A 23,484-nucleotide genomic window follows, 5' to 3' on the forward strand; every position below is an offset into this window, starting at 1 on the left:
ATGTTAATAGGTGGGGAAAAAACGGTCCTTATTTGCAAGACTGTTGCATGTTAAAACATTAAAATAAAATCAAATCACATTTTCATACAAACTGAGTATTCATTATAGTCCAATCTTTTTTGGAAGGGGGCAAAAAGTATAGTGTGTTACTGATCTGGCACCAAACTGTTTCTAGTATTATTCTTTCAAAGTAGTTAGTTAAATCTAAGTATTTTCCCTCTGTAAGTTCAAACTCCATCTTACTTCCACATACTACAATCAAACCAAAAAAGTTTTTTCAATCCGTAACTGAAAATAGCTCCTTCTAGCAACATGCTCATGTATTGCATTTAAGATAAAGTTATAATTAGCCATTCATCTGAGATTAAATAACCGTATTTTAAATCGGTACTATGGTCAATACCAATAGAACCAATTTAGAGGGTGGACTCTTGGATTTATATCCCAGAGGAGCTTCTTTCTCTATGTAACGTTGGGCAAGTTTACAAATGAAGAAACGGAGACTCAGTGACGTTAAGTGACAATAACAATGGTATTCTACACCATAGAGCTGTTATGAGAACTAAGTATGTTAATACATGTAAAAAGGTTTGGAACAGTAAATCTAATTAGTTTAACTAAAAAAAATTAAGAGCTACTTAAAAAATATATTTGTAAAGGCTAGTGAGAATTTTTAAATTACATTTAATAGAGAATGAAGGCTTACCAGATTGCCCAGAATTATATAATATTTAGTGAATGGTCCTATATTAAAATCCAGTCAGAACTAAAATTCTTTTTCCCCCCGCCCCAGGAGTCACGTTTTTTTAAAGACCAGCCAAAACTATACGCATTGTGTGCATACAAAAAAAAAAAAAAGATAAAAATGAGAAAACTTTCTTTAAAATTAAGAAACAAAATTTTAAACCCAATTGAAATAATTTGATCAGGTTGGCCAAATTAGTGCCAATTCCAGCTTCAAGATTCTTCTTGTGAAGATAGAGAGATTTGTTTCGCTGGGCTAAAAAAGTTAATTTTACTTAATCTTCTGAACTTTAGTATTTATACTTAAGACTTTCCTATATGTCTGCTTCCATTTAAAATAATAAACACCAATAAGCACTTTTCCACATACCCCATAATGATCACCTTAGCTAAGATCAGAATCCTGATCAAACAATATTAGAGAGTTTCTAAGGTTCTAACTATTTAAACAATGTAATTTTCACATTAGAGAAATCAGTACTAGCACGGTTAAGTGAGGTATTTTAGGTCACGTAGCTGGAAAAATAATACTGGACAATTTTCAGATCCCCTCATAAACACTGGCCTTAAGATTCAATTCCCAATGCTGCTAACTAAACTCAACAAGAGATAAGAGTGCAAATAAACAAAACAAAGATAATCATCCCCGGCAGCTAAAACATCCTTTCATAAATGCCATGTCTTTACTTCCCATTTTTTAGAGTCAGCCAACATTATGAAGTCAGAGAGTTTCTGAAAGCAAACAATCAAATGTTTTTGTTGATACACGTAAAGGATTTAGCAGAGTGCTTGGCACAGAGTTAACACATAAAACCTACAAAGGACCATTTTTTATAACTCTAATTTGGCAGAAGTCATCATATGGGGTCAGCTACTATGAGGTAGAATTGGGCTAAAATGGATTGAAGCAGAAGGCTAAAGCACGTCTTTCTTTTTTCGTCTTTTCCCATTCCATTTTTTTCTCCTTTTTCTCTCTTCATTGATGTATAATTAAAAACAATACTTTATTTCTGATACCTTTTTTATTTCTGTAGCAAGATATTTCTTGTATATGACAAGGCTTCTATTCTGTCAAAGCAGTTTCTAAACTTTATGTTAAAGAATAACTAAACCAGCAAATCAGTAGAAAAGCATTCCTTCAAAACAAGAATAGATTATACATATTCATATTTAGTCCATCTACTAAATATGCCACATTATGACTATGATTATGATTTTGGCCACGCCGCGGGGCTTGTGGGATCTTAGTTCCCCTACCAGGGATCGAACCTGGGCCCTGGCAGTGAAAGCACCAAGTCCTAACCACTGGACCCCAGGAATTCCCAAGCCACATTATTTATTACTCAATGAAGACTGACAATTTTACTGGTCATTTATTTCACTTAGTATCGAGATATCTGCTCAACTATTACCTCCTCAAAAGGGATTTTCTTAATGTCTCCACATAAAATATCTTCTTTTTCCCCCACCGAACTCTATCTCTTTACCCTGCTTTGTACTCTATCATAGCACTTAAAATTGGTTATTTTAAAATGCTGTTTTGCTTTCTAAAATTAAAATTCTCAAATAATAATAGTGGTGAAAACTGTCAAAGTTCATAGTATTAAGTGTTCTTTTATGGAATATCTTATTTAATTCTTCCCTAAAGCACATGTTATTGTTATTTCCATTTAACTAATGAGGAAATTAAGGCTTAGAAACGTTAAATAACCTAAAATCCTAAGACTTAAAAAAAACAGCTCACAGTCACAGAAACAGTTGAACAAGTCAGAATTTGGAACCTTGGTCTGCCTGACTACAGAGGTCAAGTTCTGAATAACTATTCTATGTTGCTTCTTAAATTGATTTACCTGATTGAAAATAAGACTTGGTATTTGTATTATATTATACTACATTTGTAATTAAGGACTCAAGTGTTCTGAAATAAGAAAATTCCCATAGAGCATATTAAACAAGATTAGAATTTACAATAGGTATCTGATTAATATTTCAGAGTGAAAGCTTATTTGGCAAGTGGCTGTTAGCCACCATTCACTGTGAAAAATATGACTTTAGAAAATCAATGAATATACTAGAATATATGTAGAAACAAAACTTAACATTTGTGAGATAAATGAAAATGTCTAGTTAAAAATATTAGCAGATGAAAAGTGTCATATATGGATTGCTTGCGGTTATTGTCCTTTCTCTCAACTTTCCACTTTGCTAAACTTCATTTTACTATAGGCTCCCTACGTGATAGAATAGGCTTTAACTTCCTGGGAATTGTCCTTGGTTCTGAACCAAGTCATTTATTACTGATATCAGAAGGCTTTGCTCCAAATGCCCTGCTCATCTGCAGTGTAATTCAGACTGTAATTTCACAGGCTGCTGCCTCACCTGTAGGGGTGCCATCTGGAAGAGAATTACACCCAATACTTCTCCCATGATGCTCATGGGGCACTTTTCTTCCCAAACTGACATTCACTTTTTAAAATTAAAATTTGCATTTACACTTCAAAAATTAATAACTACAAAAGTAACACACTGGATCAAATCTGGAACTAGAAGAACCATTAACATTATTCACTGAAATAGGAATAATGCTTATTATTATTTTAAATGCCTGCTCATGGTATCTTCTTGGAATAGATTAATTAATGATAAAAGAAACTTGTGATACCTTCAGAATAAGGTGCTTCTCTTGACTAATTTTTTTTTTCAGTTCAAATAACTGAATTACTGACACACGCTTAGGTAGAATTAACTGTTTAAAAAAGTGAGGCAAGGGGAAGGCAACAATAAAATGACGAGTTTATGTGTAGAAAGTCTAGTGACAAACAGTCAACAATCTGGATTTATTTAAAGATAAAAAATAAAGGTTTATTTTAAAATATTTAAAGATTACTTCCAACAAATAAATAAACCTACGAAATCTAATCTCAAATTCTTAAGTACATTTCTGAAGCATAATAAATATTTGATGACTTCTTTTTCAATACTCCTCTCAATTCTATAAGATTTACTATAGATAGAATTTTATCCAATGTGACTGGGACTAGTAGTCAGTTAACTGAAAACAACATGTTTTAAGTAAAAACATACAAATGTAGATTTGTTTACCAATATTACCAATATCCACTTGCCAACTGGAGAGTCCTTCAATCCTATAATTTCCACCCTCACTCCTAAGTCCTTCACGATTGTTTTAGTGCTTTATTTTACAACAATTTTTTCTTACAATATTGTTCAATAGTTTATGTTAATATTAACTGATTTTTCATAAATAAGTAGGCAAACAAATACAGTAAGCTCTTGGTAAACAATACAATCCAACTGATAGGAGCAGCACACTAAAGGTACCTCATTAGCCTAAGTGTTCAGGTAGCTATAGGAATCTAGCAGATGTTATACAAAAAGAATGCAAAGCATCATTAATCTGGTGAATTAAACGCAGGTTGGTTAGGAAGCTTCAATTGTACATGCATGTGACAAAGTATACTGTCATGACGTCACCTTTTAAGGAAAAACTTCCTTGATGCCTCAGACTAGGTCAGGTGGCCTGTATAATATCATCTAAGTTGAGGTATGAGTTATTATCAATGCATAGAAATGAGAACTCTAAAACAGGGTTTCTTAACCTTGGCACTACCAACATTTTGGGCCAGATAATACTTCCTTGTAGGGGCTGCTCTGTCCACTGTAGGGTATTTAAGCAGCACTCTCCTCCAGTCCCCATCTCTCCTGAACTGCTGTAACCTAAAATGTTTCCAAGACATTTCCCATTACCCATATATCCCAGGGGGGCAAAATTAGACATGCTCCCTCCACTGCTGAGAATCACTGCTCTAGAGATACAACAAAAATAATTAGATAAGCATTTTCTCCTCATCTACAGTGCTCTCTGCTAGAAATGTACCAAACTTAAGATTTTACAGGATGTGCCCGATCTTGTCTGATCTTAGAAGATTTAAAGGATGTAAAAGAACCTCTATTTACTTCACTGTTATATTTATAATAGCCTTAGACATTGAACATCTAAACTGCAAAGTTTTTTCAGTGATTCCCAAGCCTGTGATTTGACTCTTTCACCTTAAAATGTGCTAATATTAACCATTTTATTTATCACAAATATGATAAGGACGTTACATGAGAATTTTAAAGTAATTATGTAAAATACTTTTGGGTAAGATACTTTCCTTACTGATAGCTCTACGGTAACCGAGACAGATTATATTACACTTTCACACACCTGGAAAAATGCAAGGTGTCCGATGATATCAAGCAACAAGAATATCTGTATCCTTTGCACTCATTTGCCATAAAATGGGTAAAAAAATAATGCTTTAAACATGAACACACAGACATCTTTGTTCAATGTTTTATGTATTTGGTTAAGATAAATTTCTTAAAGCAGAATTTCTGCATTAAAGGATATGCACATTTAAAATTTTGACCTGTGTCATAAAACTGCCCCATAGAAAGACTATGACAATGTACCAGAACTACATGAGTGTACTAAAAACTTAAATGTAACTGGGGAAGGTATGAAGTTTTATACACACACACATATATATCTCCATGTTCTGGGCGGGGGAAAGTACTAACCATAAAGAAAAAGACTAATAAATTTGACATTAAAATTTAGAACCTCTGTTCATCAAAAGACATCAGAAGAATAAAAAATAAGTCACAGAGTTTGGAAAGATAACACACACATTTCCATCTCCAACAAGGAACAGTAATCAACAAGAAAAATGCGGGCAACCCAAAAGAAAAATGGGTTAAAAAAATTATATACAGTTACGAGCCAGGAAATCACCAATAACCATATGCAGACATGCTGAACTTCATCAGTAATTCAAACACAATGAGACTACCAAATGATTACCAGATTGGCAATAATTACAAAGTTATGCAATATCCAGTGTGGCAAATCTATGGGGCAATGAGGTAAAAATACTTCGATCCATCCCTCCTTCCCTTCCTATTCTTTTTATTTTTTGAAGTATAGTTGGTTTATACAAAGTGGTGTTAGTTTCAGGTGCACAGCAAAGTGATTCAGTTATACATACATACATGTATTTTTCTTCAGATTCTTTTCCATAGGTTATTAGAAGATATTGAATACAGTTCCCTGTGTAAACAGTAGGTCCCTGTTATATATATATTTATATTATATATAGTAGTGTGTATATGTTAATCCCAAACTCACAATTTATCACCCCTCCTTCCCCTTTGGTAACCATAAATTTGTTTTCTATGTCTGTGAGTTTGTTTCAATTTTGTAAATAAGTTCATTTGTATCTTTTTTTTTTTAGATTCCACATAAAAGTGATATCATATTTGTCTTTCTCTTACGTGAGTTAATATAATCTCTAGGTCCATCTATGTTGCTGCAAATGGCATTATTTCATTCTTCTGTATGACTAATATTCCATTGTATATATATGCTACATCTTCTTTATCCACTCATCTATCGATGGACTTTTAGGTTGCTTCCATGTCTTGGCTATTATAAATAGTGATGCTATGAACCCTTCGGTACACGTATCTTTTTGAATTAATTTTCTCCAGATATACACCCAGGAGTGGAATTGCTAGACCATATGGCAACTCTATTTTTAGTTTTCTAAGGAACCTTCATTCTGTTCTCCACAGTGGCTGTACCAATTTACATCCTCACCAACAGTGTAGAAGGATTCCTTTTTTCCCCACACCCTCTCCAGCATTTATTATTTGTAGACTTTTTGATGATGGCCATTCTGATCGGTGTGAGGTAATACCTCATTGTAGTTTTGATTTGCATTTCTCAAATAATTAGCACTACTGAGTACTTTTTCATGTGCCTGTTGGCCATCTGCATTTCTTCTTTGGAGAAAGATACATCTGTATTTCTAAAACAATATTCCAATCCTGCACGGTGATTGAAAAAAATCATTAATTATAACTGGAAATTCTACTCTTAAAAATACAACTAAATTACTTGCTAGCACTTTTACTGATGAGAATTAATTAAGTTATACTTATATTTAACATGGTGGTCCTACAAAACTCGTAAATTATAGATGTTTGAGACTACAGGAAAGATGAACTCTATTAACAGTATGATTCAGGGCTTAAAGAACAAGATCTCATTCCGTTTCCTGCACCAATGCATTTTAGGAGCTCCTGATCCTCTAAGTACAACATATACGCCAGAAGAAAAAAAAGAACATCTAGTTAGATGCATCAGTAAGCTGGCTTTCACCTTGAGAGCCATTTGCTAAAGCTAGTACATAAACATGGAAAAACGGGAGATAAAACCCATGGTCCAGCCAAAGTGAGGAAAAGAAGACCCAAATAACAAAACAGAGACAACCAATATATCTACAGAGTAAATGTAAATTTAAAATCTCACCTGCTGCCACCCTGCTCCCTCCCCGACAACCCAGTTTAGAACCTTGGTGTTGGGTGGTCAAACACATACTCCCCTCCGCCCCAACCCCGCCTCCAATAATTCTTAACATAAGCCAGTCCTCATGCAAATATACAATCTTAATTTACAATGTCTAGGTGGCAGGAAAAACCTCAGCAATTTAAAAGTGATTCTGCAACATACTCTGTTGTCAAGACTGTGAAAAAACAGGTATTCTCATATTACTGTTGGTAAGAAAGCAGAATGGTAAGGTAAGTGCTGAGGAGAACTTGGCAAAAACTGTTAAGATTGCATATGCATATGCATTAACCCTTTGACCCATCAATCCCACTTCCAGGAAGATGAAATGAAATATGTACAAGAATGTTCAACACAGTATTAGCTGTAACAGCAAAAGAATGATAGAAATTTAAATGAGTGTTAGTTATATACATTATATTTATCTGTACAATAGAGTATTATATAGCCATAGAAAGGAATGAGGTGTATCTTTCTATAATGATACAGAGTGATGGCCAAGATATAATTTTAAATTTAAAAAGCAAAGCATAGAACAATGCATAGAGTATGTTAACTCTGCGTAACATAGGGTGAAAATATAAGTATATACATATCTAATATCTTTTTAATAAACCAAAAGCTAAAAAAAAAATTTTAAAAGGTTATCTATTCACTAAGGGACAAAAGGAATGGAACCACATAAATGTTTTTGTAATTAAAACAAAATTAAACTAAAAAAGGAAAAAGAAGCAATTCTCCCAGATTGAAGGAAAAGTAAACAAATAAATCTGATTGTATGTCAAGTTCGTTACATAACCAGAGGAAAATAATTAATTCAAGTAACTTTGAAACACAGTATTTAGACTGTGTATTTCCATGAGATATACTCTAGGACAAAAGAAAATATAGAGGGATCATAAACTGCATTAGAAATCTTATTGTTAGTAGTAAAATTGATATAAAAAATTTAAAACTATTATAGGTAATCTATTATATGATAAAGTAAATAAACAATTATTATTTTAAGAATTAATATTTTCTACATAGAAGAAAAAGAGATACAGTACAAAATTAAAGATTCTAAGTAAAAATTCCATAATCTTAAATTGGAAATATCAGTGTAAACTCATGGTTTTTTTAATATTAAAAAAAATAGCTATACCTGTCCACTAAGAACAACATACAACCGATGGCAGTACAGTAGCAATGAGCACTCCTAGAACCCAGACTGTGATCTCTATATATACCGTTTTCCAATGAAAGAACCAGGATTCTTTGATTCCCTGTTTAGGCAGTATAAAATGACTATAAAATATCTTATAGTACCAGAAAGTATAATCTGAAACATAAACATACTTATATTTTCTGTTTTTCATTATTATATTGAAGACAACTAGGAATTGTTAAAGGGATATAAGAGGCAAGTTCAAATGTCTGTCATTAGCTAAAAATAGGCCAGTGCGAACACCAAAAATAGTAATTACAATGGTTCAAAACACATCAAATATGTTAAAAGTCCATGAGTTCATAATGACACTAAAAACAAACCAAAAAAATCCCTTTAGAAAATGCTAGGGAAACGGTTCATTATTCTGAAAATGTTAAGTAGAAAATATACGGCATTTATCCCCTTTTTCCTATATAAACTATAGTTTATAACCAAATGTTTGATGAGAGTACTTACAGAATAACTTCACCTAACAAAGAATAAATGATATAATTAGAATATCACAATTTTATAACTTCTAATGAAATAATGAATCTAAGAAATCATTTTCAATGAATTCTAAAATCTTTAAGTCAAAGGCTGATAGGGAACTTTATAATAAGTAGATTAGGCTGACAACTCCAAAAGCAATTATCCATCTCAATGTAACAGAGACAGCCAAACACTAAGAGTCCCTTGACTCAATACAATAGAAACCAATCACCACCATCACACATGAGGTGTTCTGGGGGGAAAAACCCCTTGAACTTGTTAATCCTCTATTTCTTGACCTTGTATTTCAAGTTTACAAGAAATACAAGGGATGGAAAAACATATTAAATGACACCATGAGGATGTAATCATCAAAATCCAGACCGTGGAAAATTCTACAGGAAAAATGGCCCAGTTTCTTCAAAGAATTGCATGATAAAAAAAAAAGAGGAAGGTGAACCTACAGATTAAGAGATTTTAGATACCAAGATTTTGATACCAAGAGCATGATGCATAAAAATAAAAACATAATTTGTACCTCATCAATATTAAAAACTTTTGCTCTGCAAAAGGCTCTGTTAAGAGGACTAGTTACAAAGTGGGAGAAAATATTTGTAAACTACATATCCGATAAAAGAACTGGTAAAAAGAACTATCAAACTCAACACTGAAAAAATGTCCAATTAGAAAATGAACAAAAGACAGAAACACACAATTCACTGAAGAGGAGATACAGACAGCAAATAAATATATGAATAGATGTTTCACATCATAAGCCATTAGAGAAATGCAAATTAAAAGCACAATGAGATAAAACTACACATCAGTGGCTTAAATGAAAAAAATAGTGACAATAGGAAATGTTGGCAAGGATGTGGCGACACTGGATCACTTATATGTTGCTAGTAGGAATAGAAAATAGTACAGCCCCTCTGGAAAATAATTTGACAGTTTCTTATAGAACGAAACATACAATTACTATATGATTAGCAATTATACTCTTGGGCACTTCTCTGAAAGAAATGAAAACTTATGTTCACACAAAAATCTATACACAAATGTTCATAAAGCTTTATTTGTAACAGCCCCAGACTACTGGATGTCTTTCAAAAGACGAATGGTTAAACCAACTGTGGTACATCCACACCATAGAATAATACTCAGAAATAAGGAACAGACTATTGACACGAGTCATAATTTGGATGAATTTTCAGTGAATTATGCTAAGTGAAAAAAGCCAGTACCAAAAGGTCAGATACTGTATGATTCCATTTACACAGCATTTTTTTTTTGATGTGGACCATTTTAAAAGTCTTTATTGAATTTGTTACAATATTGCTTCTGTTTTATGTTTTGGTGTTTTGGATGCCCAAGGCATAGGGGATCTTAGCTGCTGACCAGGGATCCAACCCCCAGCCCCTGCACTGGAAGATGAAGGCTTAACCCCTGGAACGCCAGGGAAGTCTCCTACACAGCATTCTTGAAAAGACAAAATGAAAGAAACTGAGAAAAGATTAGTGTTTACCACAGGTCAAGGCTGGGATTGGACAAGGACAATAGGAGGGCTCCTTGTAGTGATGGAACTGTTCTGTATCTCAATGATATCAGTATCAGTATCCTGGCTGTGCCATTGCACGATAGTTTTTCAAGATGTTATCATTGACAGAAACTGGGTATAAAAGTACAGGGAATCTCTGTGTAATTTTCTATAATTGTATGTGATAATCTACAATTATATCAAAACCAAAAGCTTAATTAAAGATTTATGAGGGCTTCTCTGGTGGCGCTAGTGGCTTGACAATAGTCAAGACACGGAAACAACTCAAGTTCCCACCACCAGATGACTAGCTTAAGATGTGATACACACACACACACACACACACACACACAGAGGAATATTACTCAGCCACGAAAAGTAATGAAATACTGCCATTTACAACAATGTGGATGGACCTAGAGAATTTTATGCTTAGTGAAATAAATCAGACAGAGAAAGCCAAATACTATATATCATTTATATGTGGAATCTAAAAATTAACACAATGAATGTATATGCAAAACAGAAACAGACTCACAGATATATGAAACATTACAAAGGGGAGAGGGAAAGGGGAAGGGAAAAATTAGGGGTATGGGATTAACAGATACAAACTACCATATATAAAATACATAAGCAACAAGGATATGCTACATAGCATATGAATCACACCCATTACCCTGTAATAACCTATAACGGAATATAATCTGCAAAAATCCTGAATCACTATGCTGTACACCTGAAACTAACAGAATATTGTAAGTCAACTATACTTCAATTGAAAAAACAAACCTAGAAGTAAAAAAAAAAAGGAAAGTAAAAAACAATGGATTTGTTTAACAGATTAAAACTAACTTCAGAATTGGTGGACTGAACTGAAAAAAATTATCCAGAATGCAGTCCAGAAAGCCAAAACATTAGAAAATATGAAAAGGTGAGGAGGCATGGAAGATGGAGAAGTCTAATAAATATACAATGGTAAGTCTAGAAAGATTTATTAAACAAGATATGAAAAACTCAAACCATAAAGAAGTTTGATAAATTTGATACACAAAAATTAAGAATGTCTATTCATCAAATCATATCAAAAAAATAATGAACTGACAAGCCACACACTGCCAACAAACATAATTAATAGAGAATAATGTATCTGTCAAGACAAGCTGGGTTACCCTGCATTAACAAACACCATCCAAATAATCACCTAAAACAAAAAAAAAAGGTGTATTTCTGGTATTACAGGTTGACAAGAAGCACTGCTTATTATAATCACTAAGGGAGTCAGGCAAGTCATAGGGTCACATCTAACTTCAAAGGAGACAGAAAGATAAATTCTCCTATGTGCCCAGAAACAAGGAGAAGCAAAAGATATGAGAATAGCCCTAGGGCTTCCCTGGTGGCGCAGTGGTTGAGAGTCCGCCTGCCGATGCAGGGGACATGGGTTCGTGCCCCGATCCAGGAAGATCCCACATGCCGCAGAGTGGCTGGGCCCGTGAGCCATGGCCGCTGAGCCTGCGCATCCGGAGCCTCCGCAACAGGAGAGGCCACAACAGTGAGAGGCCTGTGTACAGCAAAAAAAAAAAAAAAAAAAAAGAATAGCCCTAGTAACACATTGGTAACTAGAATAAATAAGAAACTCTTTCAGAAAAATAATAAAAAGACAAAAATCCCAAATACAATGATAAGCAAAATAAATGAACAGAAATTTCATAGAAGACAATGCCAAAATGAGCTATAAGCTCATTTAAAACTGTTAGTTCTTACACATTTATATAACTGCACTCTAGAATTTCCCTCCCAAATTACATAAAGAAATGAGCAAAAATTAGCAATTAAAACCAGTCAATAATACTGTTTATCTTGAGAACATGTATGCAATGGGTTGTATGTGCTTGGTTATATAAAAGGATGAGATTTCTTTCTGTTTTTGTAATCTCTTAGTGGATTGCCAGTGATGCAAATCATATTCTGGTTTCATGTTTATTTAATAAAATAAAATTTATTTAAAATTGTGTTCCTTCTCTTTTAAAAAATATAGTCATGGGCTTCCCTGGTGGCGCTAGTGGTTGAGAGTCCGCCTGCCGATGCAGGGGACATGGGTTCATGCCCTGGTCTGGGAAGATCCCACATGCCGCGGAGCGGCTGGGCCTGTGAGCCACGGCCGCTGAGCCTGCACGTCTGGAGCCTGTGCTCCGCAAAGGGAGAGGCCACAGCAATGAGAGGCCCGCGTACTGCAAAAAAAATAATAAAAATAAAATAAAAAAAATATAGTCACACACAACTGAACCAGAAAAGAGAAAATAACAGCAAAACTGACTTCCATAATAAGAAAAAAAAAACATAAAATGTATATTCTTCAGGGGTTTTGTGGTTCTGCAATAAGAGGGTCCCTTACAGCACTTAGTTAAGCCTTAACACAAGAAGTACCAGTGCCTTTGTTTTTTTAATGGTAGATTAATTCTAAAATATGACAGTAGTTTGGTTTTTCTTTTAATAACAGCATTTCAGAAAAAAAGTAACACTTAGAACTATTCTTTTAAATTACTTAAATCAGTACTTAGAAATATAAGCCTCAAATGCAAAATATTAGAAAATGAAAATCTGAAAATCAATGATCTAATAAGCTTCCATTTCAAGGAGCTAGAATAAAAGCAGCAAGTCAAACTAAAAGAGTAGAGGGAAATAATAAGGTCAGAAATAAATAATAGAAAATAAATGTATGATAGAAAAAAATCAACAAAGCCAAAATTTGGGGTCTTTGAAAAGCGTATTAAATGATAAACCCTTAGCAAAACTGATCAAGACAAATCACATTTAATTTCTTAATGAAACAGAAATTTCATTAAGGGAACAGATTAAGCCTCGGGTTTATTCTTCCTTTTACTGGACAGAAGCACAAATTAATAAAAATAAGGTTGAAGACTGAATTCATGAAAAGGTCAGTTAACCTTACATTCATTCAACTTCAAAGCTGTAGTCCTGACTTTAAATTGGATATCTCCAAATAAATATTCTAGTATTAAAAAGGTATAGAGGAAAGAGAGTGAAAATGGAGCCAACCAAATCAATGTATACCCACCATCGAAAAATTTACTCAAAACAAGTAATGTATTGAGAGGTCAAGAAAGTCATTAATAAGAACAGATCAACATTTAATGTTAACTAACTCCAGCTAAAATTTTCATTTCACCTAAATAAATAATTACTTCAGAGTCCTGTCACCTAAATTTTGCCAATTTGGAGGATCTATTAAAGAGAGTATGAAAGATCTATGCTAAAAGGGATGAAAACTAAGAGGACAATTATCTCCATCAAGTCCTTTAAATCAGTTTCAAAAAGCAGTGTAAGTCATGGCTTCTTAAACTTGTCCCTTAAAGGATTTCTAATGGTTAAAGAGAATGAATTGGAATTCCCAAGGAATTAGGGAGTACCTTACTAAAATCAGCTCTGCAAGGGCTCAAAAAAGAAGGCAGGTGTTTTACTTTAAAAATCTGTAAGAATTTTGCATTCCACTCCATAAAAATACTAATAATGCCCCCCTTGAATCTTCACACAGATATAATTTGTTATTTCTCAAACACATGATTGGGGGTTCTCTAAATCCAGGTTGTGGAGCACTGGAGCAGGTATTATTTATTACAAATTGGTGGCATTCATATGATTACTCAAATATCTGTCCTAAGATAATTCTTAAGTAGAACCACTTCATACTAATTATTATAGTAATTATGACTGAGACAACTGAGTTACATGAAACAATCCGAGTTTGTAATGAATGCCCATCTGTCTGCGAATGCAAACTGTTAAAATTTAGGAGCTTACTTTCACTCCCAGGTAGAGGTAAACAGTTTTACTGAAAAAAAATTTTTTTAATTGCTATACAATTTTGAGTTTGAAATAAAAATTAACAAATATTTCATGTCCTCTGGCTAATATAGTGAAAAGTTTCTGTAAGGACAGTTGATACACACTCCTGAATAACTTATGCCCTTTATCTTCATAATTAGAATAATTTACAACTCATTGAGCAAACATTAAGCACAACTAGAATGCAACATGGATTATGGAGAGCCAAAAAGCAAATAAATCCAATTGAATCAATCACATATGATGCACTGAATCTCTTAGCAAATGCAACTTCCAGAAATGTGATGAAAGAGATATAAAACATCTAAAATATTATGTTTCAAAAGCAAAAAGTTACCCACAACACATAACTGCTTCAACATAAACAACTTTCCTTAAGGGACTAAACATTTTCACTTAAATTTGGTCTCAAGCACAGAAAAAAAACAGCATATATTTGAATATGATACATATTACTATACTTTTCTAACATACCTGCAATATAAAATAGCCTGAGATCCACTTAAACAATTTCTCAAAGGGTTAAATTTTCCCTACAGCTACCAAGATTCCACTATTACAAAACGGTCTCCTCTCTAGAGTAAGAAATAAAATGGCTGCAGAGTGTCATGTGAGTTTTAATTTAAACAAACATTAAGATTAAATAAAGGGGAGGATGGGGAGTGGTTAAGAGTACAGCTAAGAACAAATGTAAAGATTATAAAACTGAAATAATTATACATAAGAGGCCTATTTTTTTTGGATAAATTTATTTGTTTTAATTTATTTTATTTTTGGCTGCGTTGCATCTTTGTCGCTGTGCGCGGGCTTTCTCTAGCTGCAGCGAGCAGAGGCTACTCTTCATTGCGGTGCGTGGGCTTCTCATTGCAGTGGCTCTTCTTGTTGCAGAGCACAGGCTCTACGCGCGTGGGCTTCCGTAGTTGTGGCTCGCGGGCTCTAGAGCGCAGGCTCAGTAGTTGTGGCACACGGGCTTAGTTGTTAGAAGGCATGTGGCATTTTCCCGGACCAGGGCTCAAACCCGTGTCCCCAGCATTGGCAGGCAGATTCTTAACCACTGTGCCCACCATGGAAGTCCAAGAGGCCTATTCTTAATTACATTTTTACTGTCTTTGTTTTCATTTTATTCTTAATTCAGATGTCAGCACATCTGTGAAAAAATCATGCTTATAAACCACAATTTTCCTTTCAGTGTTCAAATACAGTAACTATCTCTCTGTTAATATTTGGAGTACTCAAAAAAGCCCTACTGAATATGCATTTTATATTTTATGTAAAATAATTAGGTATTATCAGTACTACCTAAAATTTGTTTACAGAGCAGCAAACTGAGACTTTTTCTTGAAACATACATATAATACATTTTAATTCATATTAAGAAAAATATCAAAAATATCCCTAACCCCAGTAATCCACATCCATCAGCTGATTATCATACTTCTTTGCACTCATCATAGGCAGAGTCAATTAGTACATGCTAGCCATGGAAACAGAGGACCTTTTGCTCTTACAAAGGGCTAATAAGCCAAGGCAGAAGCCCCAAGAATGTTCTTCCCTCAAGTATTAATATTCTTTATTTCATGTATATTACCATTCCCAACTTTTATTTATTGAATAACCTACTCAAGCAGCTCACGCACTAGTTACAGATTGCTTAAAAGTTTGTGTAACTTTCAAAACGGAATGGCTAATTACTGAGGTCTTATTATGTGCCAGAATGTTTTATGACATTTACAGGTATTAATTCCATTTAATCCTCACAAAAACCCTGTGAAGTAGGTACTACTGTTATCATCATTTTATAGAAAAGGAAACTGACTCACAGAGAGGTTCAGTAACATGCCCAAAGTAACAAACCTAGGTGCGGCAAAACAGGGCCAAGAATTCAGGTGGTCTGACTCTGGAGCAATATTCTTAGCTCTGTCACATGCTACATCCTTGCCTTCCTGTGATGTACAGAAAATTATAGACAGAAATCTAGACAGAAAAATTACAAAGGACTTTAGACAACCTGAATGTATATTATAAGTGATCATGACAATGTAAATTCACCTAATGTATAATTTTCCTGATGGTCCTGATGACAGAAAATAACATGTCCAAACAAGAATCACCTCTGGCAGTTGTATCATGCAATGCCAGGATCTTATCTATCTATTTGTAAGGAGGTCATGCTGAAAACTTAGACAGAAAAGAGCAACATCAAATGAGTCAATCTGGCTTTACTGGCTCACAGGACAAGAATTAGGGATGCTTACTTTGAAGTTTTATTAGGTGATCAGAAATGGGAAGTCATAAAGAATGGCTCTGTTGGTAAGTAAAATGTAAAAAATGAGAACAGATACTCATAGGCATGAAAATTAACATCCTATAGAAATTAAACTTTTTATTTAAATTATAACAATTTTATCAAATAGAAATTTCATTCAATAAAAATGAAAATGTAAAATTAAATGCAAATCTAAATGTAGAAATGCATAAATCTAAGAGACAAGTGATAGTTTATTAAATTGACATGCTAACAGCAATGATTTGGCTTTTAAAATTACATTCTTATCTAAGAACATCTTCCAAAATAAAAGCAAAGTGCATGAACAGCTGTAGACAAAAAACATATCTAGATTAAGCCATGGATCAGTTAGTGGACCATAGTAGAAGAAAACAGATGTACGTCTCTGCAATATATGATGCCTACATTGCTATACTGGATTACACGTCCATTAAACATCTGTGTTCAATACTGCAGGGTATTTTCTTTTTTCGGCCCTTCCTTGTTGAAAATACTTTTAAAAAGAGAAAAAAAGTCTATGCTATAGCTTGAACTTGGATTATTCTAGATTTTTGCATCCTGACTGATGTAAAAAAAAAAATCAAAGACAGAGGATTCTATGCAAGGTATTTTAATTTTAAATGCTGTTTCATGAAAATGTGGCTTTAAAATAAATTTAGAATAGTCAGTTGTTTGCCACTTGCCCATTGTTTAAGCCAAAGTAGGAATATCTGAAAAAAATCTTGAATATATTTTAGGAAGCATACCTTCTTCTTGTTTAATTATGTAATTAGAATTTTCCAGCTTCTCAGCTCAGAAATCCGAGTAGAAGTACCAAAGTTAGGAGGGGACTTACTTATAGAAGATACTATAAATGATACTGCCAAGCCACAAAGATGATTCGGTAACTGCCTTAAATTACAGTGTCTAATGCTCCACCTAACACGTTTAACACAATCTGCTAGACTCCAACCTCATTGATGCTTACAAGGAAAAGGCAGATAGTAAGATAATGCACACTCTTAAGTTATACCTTTGTGAAGAGGAAGAAAGAAAGTTCTTAGTTACCACTTCCTGGACACATATATTTGTTTCCCTTACTGAAGGGCTTCTGAAAGCACCTTGGTTCCAAACAACTGACCCCTTTCATCTCAGGTTCCAGTGACTCAGTATTGTTTCTGTGACACTGCCTTCCCGATAAAGGCAGAGATCATGCCTGACTAATCTTCCAAAATGAAAGGTGTCCTTTACATCAATTAGAGTCTAACTACAAGAGTTAGAGGAACAAAACGAAAAATCACTGATCCAGGGCTAGGTTCGCACAGTGGATGCTGGAATTATGACAAGTGGGAATTGGAGCCACAAAAGAAACAGCTTCTGTCAGCAACACCACTAGAGACAAAAGAGAAGTAGAGAAATGCCCTGTCTTCTCCCTTCCATAAATCTCCCATTAGTGTTTGCCATTAGATTCCCCAAACCCAATAGAAGTTGGCTGCCACAGGAGCCTAGGAAAAGCCACCTGCAGCGGTAGCCCTTCTCCAATCAGACAGAAGAAAAAAGAAGGATGTCAAATGGATCTGAGGGCAAAATAAGCCCAAGACCAGCATACCTTCCAGTAAAGTTCACATCATAATTGTAACAATCTCATAATTTCACTCAACCTAGCTAAGTTATCATTTATTATTATACCAACTGGCTCTAAGATTTCAATTGCATATTAATATTTCTAGACCACATTTCAAGTTCTGAAATGAAAATTCCTAGAACATCACTACCCAGAAGGATAATTCTGCTAGGCAGGGCAAGAACTACTCAGCTAGTTAACTGAGGTGACAGCAAGTTTAGTGAAGTCTACCTTTTAGTTTGCTTCAAGTGTAATTCGGGTTAATTTTAAAGATGCATTTTCCAAGAAAAATAAAATGGTCCCTAGAGAAATGAGGATTATGTCAGCCAACATTTAGTATAAACTACTTAAAGTTGTTGCCAAGCAGATGCCTCAAATGTACTTTCTCCAAAACACCTTTTTGTAGTCTTTAAAAAGATGCTGAATTTTTAATTATACTAAATTCATTCCTTCTCACTCAATTCATAAGGGAAATCAGGGTGCTGATACAAATTATTTGGCATAAGAAGAATAATGATATTGTGATCAAGAATTCTTAAAAGCCAAGCCTAGCATGAAAAAATCAACACACTGTTTCACATGCAAAACAGTAACTGCCAACAACAGTGACTGTCACCGGCTCTAAATTAAAACCACTACATTAAAACTGAACATTTCAAAAGCTTCCTGAAGTCAGTGCAATTTTGCTAGAATTATTATTTTCTATGTTTATTCAAAATTTATAGAAAATTGTAAAGCAAAACTCATTCTTTTCGAGAAGTTTTGATAAATTCATTTAATGAAAATACATGTTATCAAATACTTCTTTTTAAAAAAAGCTTAACAACTTCCAAATGGTTAAAAAAAAAATCTTCGTATATCTGGAAATAATATATACTTGTCTTAATTGAAGTGGCGTATCAGTGAGTTAAATCAGTTGACAATACCATTAGTTTTACTTTACAGACTCTTTAAAATAAATACTCTAGTCTTGATCTGTGGTTTCAAAAGCAAATTATAAAGCTATATATTGTACCTTAATTTTATTATCTTAATAATGCCAATAAATTCTATTTTATGTGATAAAGGACACGGATTACATGACCTAACAGATCAGAAAGATAGGATATTAAGTATGACAGCAACAGTGGCAACATCACATTATTCTGACATAAACAGTCTTAGGAAATCCTTAACTAGTCCTTGTAGGCTTTTAGGAAAACATATTTAGGTCTCTACAAATCTAGAAAGTAGAAAAATAATAATTCTTTATTATGACTTTAAAAGCAAAAAGGCTAATTTACCCTCTTCTTTAAAAAATTATAAATAGCCAGTAAAGTGCCATTTCAGAATAAACTACCATAAAAAGACTGTAGCTGTTTTTAAAATAATGCTACCATTTTGCCATTTATCAAATATAATTAAACGCAGAAAACCTGCTACTTTATTCATTGCCTTCTTTAAAAATTAATAAAAGTAGTTTTCTCTGCAAACACTTACCATCCACTCGGATATAATAACGTCCACTTTTTCTACAGGAAGACGAACTTCTTCGATTTTTCCTTTAATTAGCATAATAGTATCTTCAAGTTTATTTAGTCTGAAAATTGTCATAATGAATTAAATTAGTATGTTAAACAGATTCTGAAAACTAGTCAAATTACATAATTTCTTGGCAACCATTCATTTTAGTTTATGGAACCCAAAGGTATGTTTTTTCAAAGTTTATTTATTCTCTGGGCACTGTAATTGCTTTTTGGTCACATCATGAACCCCCCAGAATGTTTCTGGTTAATATAATAATACAACTAAACCAGCATTTAAAACTACAGCATGAAAAGAAACCCGAATTCTATTCAAAATACATGTCAATAAAGTTAATGGGTCTTTTTTTTTTTTTTTTAAAGGGAGAGGTGGAGACAGACAGACCAGACAACAAAAGTATATTTTAAAGGGAAGTAGTGTGTCACAGTGGAGAGACAGTTAGGGCCAGAGCTCTTACACTGATTTCCAGGTCCTCTAGCACTTGTCAGCTTAGTGATCTTCACCAAATTATGTAACAATCTCACTGAGCCTGTGTGTTCAGGTGTAAAACAGAAAGATGATACCTTCCCTAACTACTTCACAGTCTATTATGAGGATGAAATATTTGTGAAAGCTATGTACACATCCTCAAGCCCTATATAATGGTAACGTATTATCATGAATAACAAAATACCGTATGCTGTGTAAAACTTGAAATTCTCCTCCCATCATAAATAATTTAACCTTGTCCAATACCATTAATTAGATATTTTTACATGCTTGATCACTAGATTAGCACATATTTTTCACCCCCTCCTTTTGCAATTTCAAATGAACAACAGAGTTAAAGAGATAATTCCAAAAAGCTAAAAGCAAGCTACTAAGCTTGTATCTAATTAAATAAACTCACAACCTTCAAAGGATGTACATCTGAATTATAAAGGATTTCTTCTGCTAACAAAGGAGGGATTTTCCACCCAAATTTCACTGAGATATTATATATGTAAGATTAAATGCATTTTAAGGGTAAATTTTATTGAATTAAAAAAAAAACAGATATACTTGGGTGACCACCACCACCACTATCAATATACAGACATTTCTATTTTCTTACAAAGATTCATTAGTGCTCCTTCCAGAAAATCCTCCCATCCACAGGCAAGCACTGATTTCTTTCTTTTACTACGTATTAAAATTTGTATTTTGGGGACTTCCCTGGTGGTGCAGTGGTTAAGAATCTGCCTGCCAATGCAGGGGACATGGGTTTGAGCCCTGGTCTGGGAAGATCCCACATGCCGCGGAGCAACTAAGCCTGTGTACCACGACTACTGAGACTGAGCTCTAGAGCCCACGAGCCACAACTACTGAGCCCACGAGCCACAACTACTGAAGCCCGCGTGCCTAGAGCCCGTGCTCCACAACAAGAGAAGCCACCTCAGTGAGAAGCCCACGCACTGCAACAAAGAGTAGCCCCCGCTCGCCGCAACTACAGAAAGCCCGCACACTGCAACAAACACCCAACGGCAACCATAAATAAATAAATTTATTTGTTTTAAAGTTTGTTATTTTGTAGAGTTTTACATAAATGGAATCATACTGAATGTACCCCTTTGTGTCTGGTTTCTTTCAAAAAGCATACTTTTTAGATTCATGCATATGTTTCTGTATATCAGTAGCTCTATTCCTAGGTATTGTTGAGTAGTATTCCACTGTATGAATAAAACACTTTTGTTCACCCACACACCTGGGGATGGAATTCTGGATTATTCCAGCTTTGTACTATAATGAATAAAGCTGCTATTAACATTTATGTACAAGAACTGCTCTGTTAAATGGAAGTGATAGAACTTTTTAGGAAACTGCAATTTTGTTTTACAAAGTTCATATACAATTATACATTCCAACAAGCAATATATGAGCATTCCTTTTTAAATTTTTGAATTTTATTTTATTTTTTTATACAGCAGGTTCTTATTAGTCATCAATCTTATACACATCAGTGTGTACGTGTCAATCCCAATCGCCCAATTCAGCACACACACACATCCCGCCGCTGCTTTCCCCGCTTGGTGTCCATACGTTTGTTTTCTACATCTGTGTCTCAATTTCTGCCCTGCAAAAACGTTCATCTGTACCATTTTTCTAGGTTCTACATATATGCGTTAATATACGATATTTGTTTTTCTCTTTCTGACTTACTTCACTCTGTACAACATCCACATCTCTAAAAATGACCCAATTTCGTTCCTTTTTAGGGCTGAGTAATATTCCACTGTATATATGTACCACATTTTCTTTATCCATTCATCTGTCGATGGGCATTTAGGTTGCTTCCATGACCTGGCTATTGTAAATAGTGCTGCAATGAACACTGGGGTGTATGTGTCTTTTTGAATTATGGTTTTCTCTATAGCTTCACAACCTAGTCATCTTAGTATTGCTGATCTTTTAAATTTTAACTGTGTGTTAAGATCTCATCATGGTTAAAAGTTGCATTTTCCTAATGACCAAGTATTTTTTCCATATGCTTACTGGCCATATTCCCCTATCATCTTTTGTTCAAATTTTTTGCCCATTTAAAAAATTGGCTCAGCTGTCTTCTTATTATTGAATTTTAAGAGTTCTTTACATCTTCTGGATAAAAACCCTGATGGATTTAAGTACAGTGAATACTTTCTTCCATTCTGTGGCTTTTTCATTTTTTTAATGATATGTTTGAAGAGCTAAAGTTTTTAATTTTGATAAAAACCAATTTATCATATTTTTCTTTTGAGGTTCATGCTTTTGGTGACATATCTAAGAAATCTTTGCCTACATCAAATATTTTCACCTATGTTTTCTTCTAAATTTTTTTTAGTTTCCATTTTAAGTTATTTTTTCCAATATAGCATCATGATCATTATTTTCATATATAATGAAAAAACTTTGCTGGAAAAACTATCACAAGTGATAGTTTCAACTTTGTTGAAGAAAAAGTATTACCAACCCATGGAATTACTTCAGAATCGTTGTCAAAAATCAATTAAACATAATGTGTAAGCTTATTTCTGAACTTCCAATTCTGCCCCAAGATTTCGATGCATATCCTTATGCTAATACAACAGTTTCTTGATTTTTATAGCTTTAAATCAAGTCATGAAGTCTGACAGTGTATGTCCTTTAACTTTATTCTTCTTTTAAAATTCTTTTGGATATTCTAGGTCATTTGTGTTTTCCATATGAATTGTAGGATCAGCTCTCAGACAATATGTAAACAAAACAGCATTTCTATGTCCCAATAGGAAGTAATGAGAAAAGAGAATGGACATATCTCGGTGAGTGAATAAGGATCAGACTGTCAAATCTGACTCACATAAGCCAGAGATTTTACCCAGTGTCAGGCTTCACAAATAATTTCAAAAATACGGGCAGTTAAGAGGTCCAGACTAATCAGGGAGAAGTCTGGGACATGAAAAGCAACTTCTTTATTCTTCCCTTCCCTGTATTAGACATGCACACTCTGGCCTAGAGTAGACAGGCCTCTAAGTAAGGTGCACAGGTTATTAACTTCCACAGTAAGGAGTCCTGCTCTATGTACCAGATTGCTCCTTGCTTTTTCTGAGTCTCTTGATTGCCTGTATCATTGAAATTATTAATAAAGCTTAATACTGGATAATCTCTCTGGGTAATCCTGGGTAATCAGGTTTCTGTGTGTCTGATTTGAAAATATTTTATCTCAGAGTAGTGCTGTGAGGAGGACTCATACAGATCCATGAATCAAAAAGGCTGAGGCACTTTTTAGCCAGAAAAAGGAGGAGACTGAAAAATAAGAGGAGGATCTAATCCTGGGATAGCTGCCTACTCATCC

At 34.0% G+C, this 23,484-nt stretch overlaps 1 protein-coding gene across 8 annotated transcripts in view; it reads right to left on the bottom strand.

Annotated features, from left to right (window-relative positions):
* Nucleotides 1-23,484, bottom strand: part of PRMT3 (protein arginine methyltransferase 3) — a 133,496-nt gene that overhangs the window by 63,888 nt on the left and 46,124 nt on the right. For all 8 annotated transcript variants that reach the window (XM_033409393.2, XM_033409390.2, XM_049713487.1 and 5 more), the window contains one exon: nt 19,614-19,713. In XM_033409393.2, the coding sequence (XP_033265284.2) occupies nt 19,614-19,713 (100 nt within the window). The remainder of the gene's footprint in view (nt 1-19,613; nt 19,714-23,484) is intronic.

This window comes from Orcinus orca, chromosome 8, assembly GCF_937001465.1.
Source record: "Orcinus orca chromosome 8, mOrcOrc1.1, whole genome shotgun sequence".
In the NCBI taxonomy this organism is placed as follows: domain Eukaryota; kingdom Metazoa; phylum Chordata; class Mammalia; order Artiodactyla; family Delphinidae; genus Orcinus; species Orcinus orca.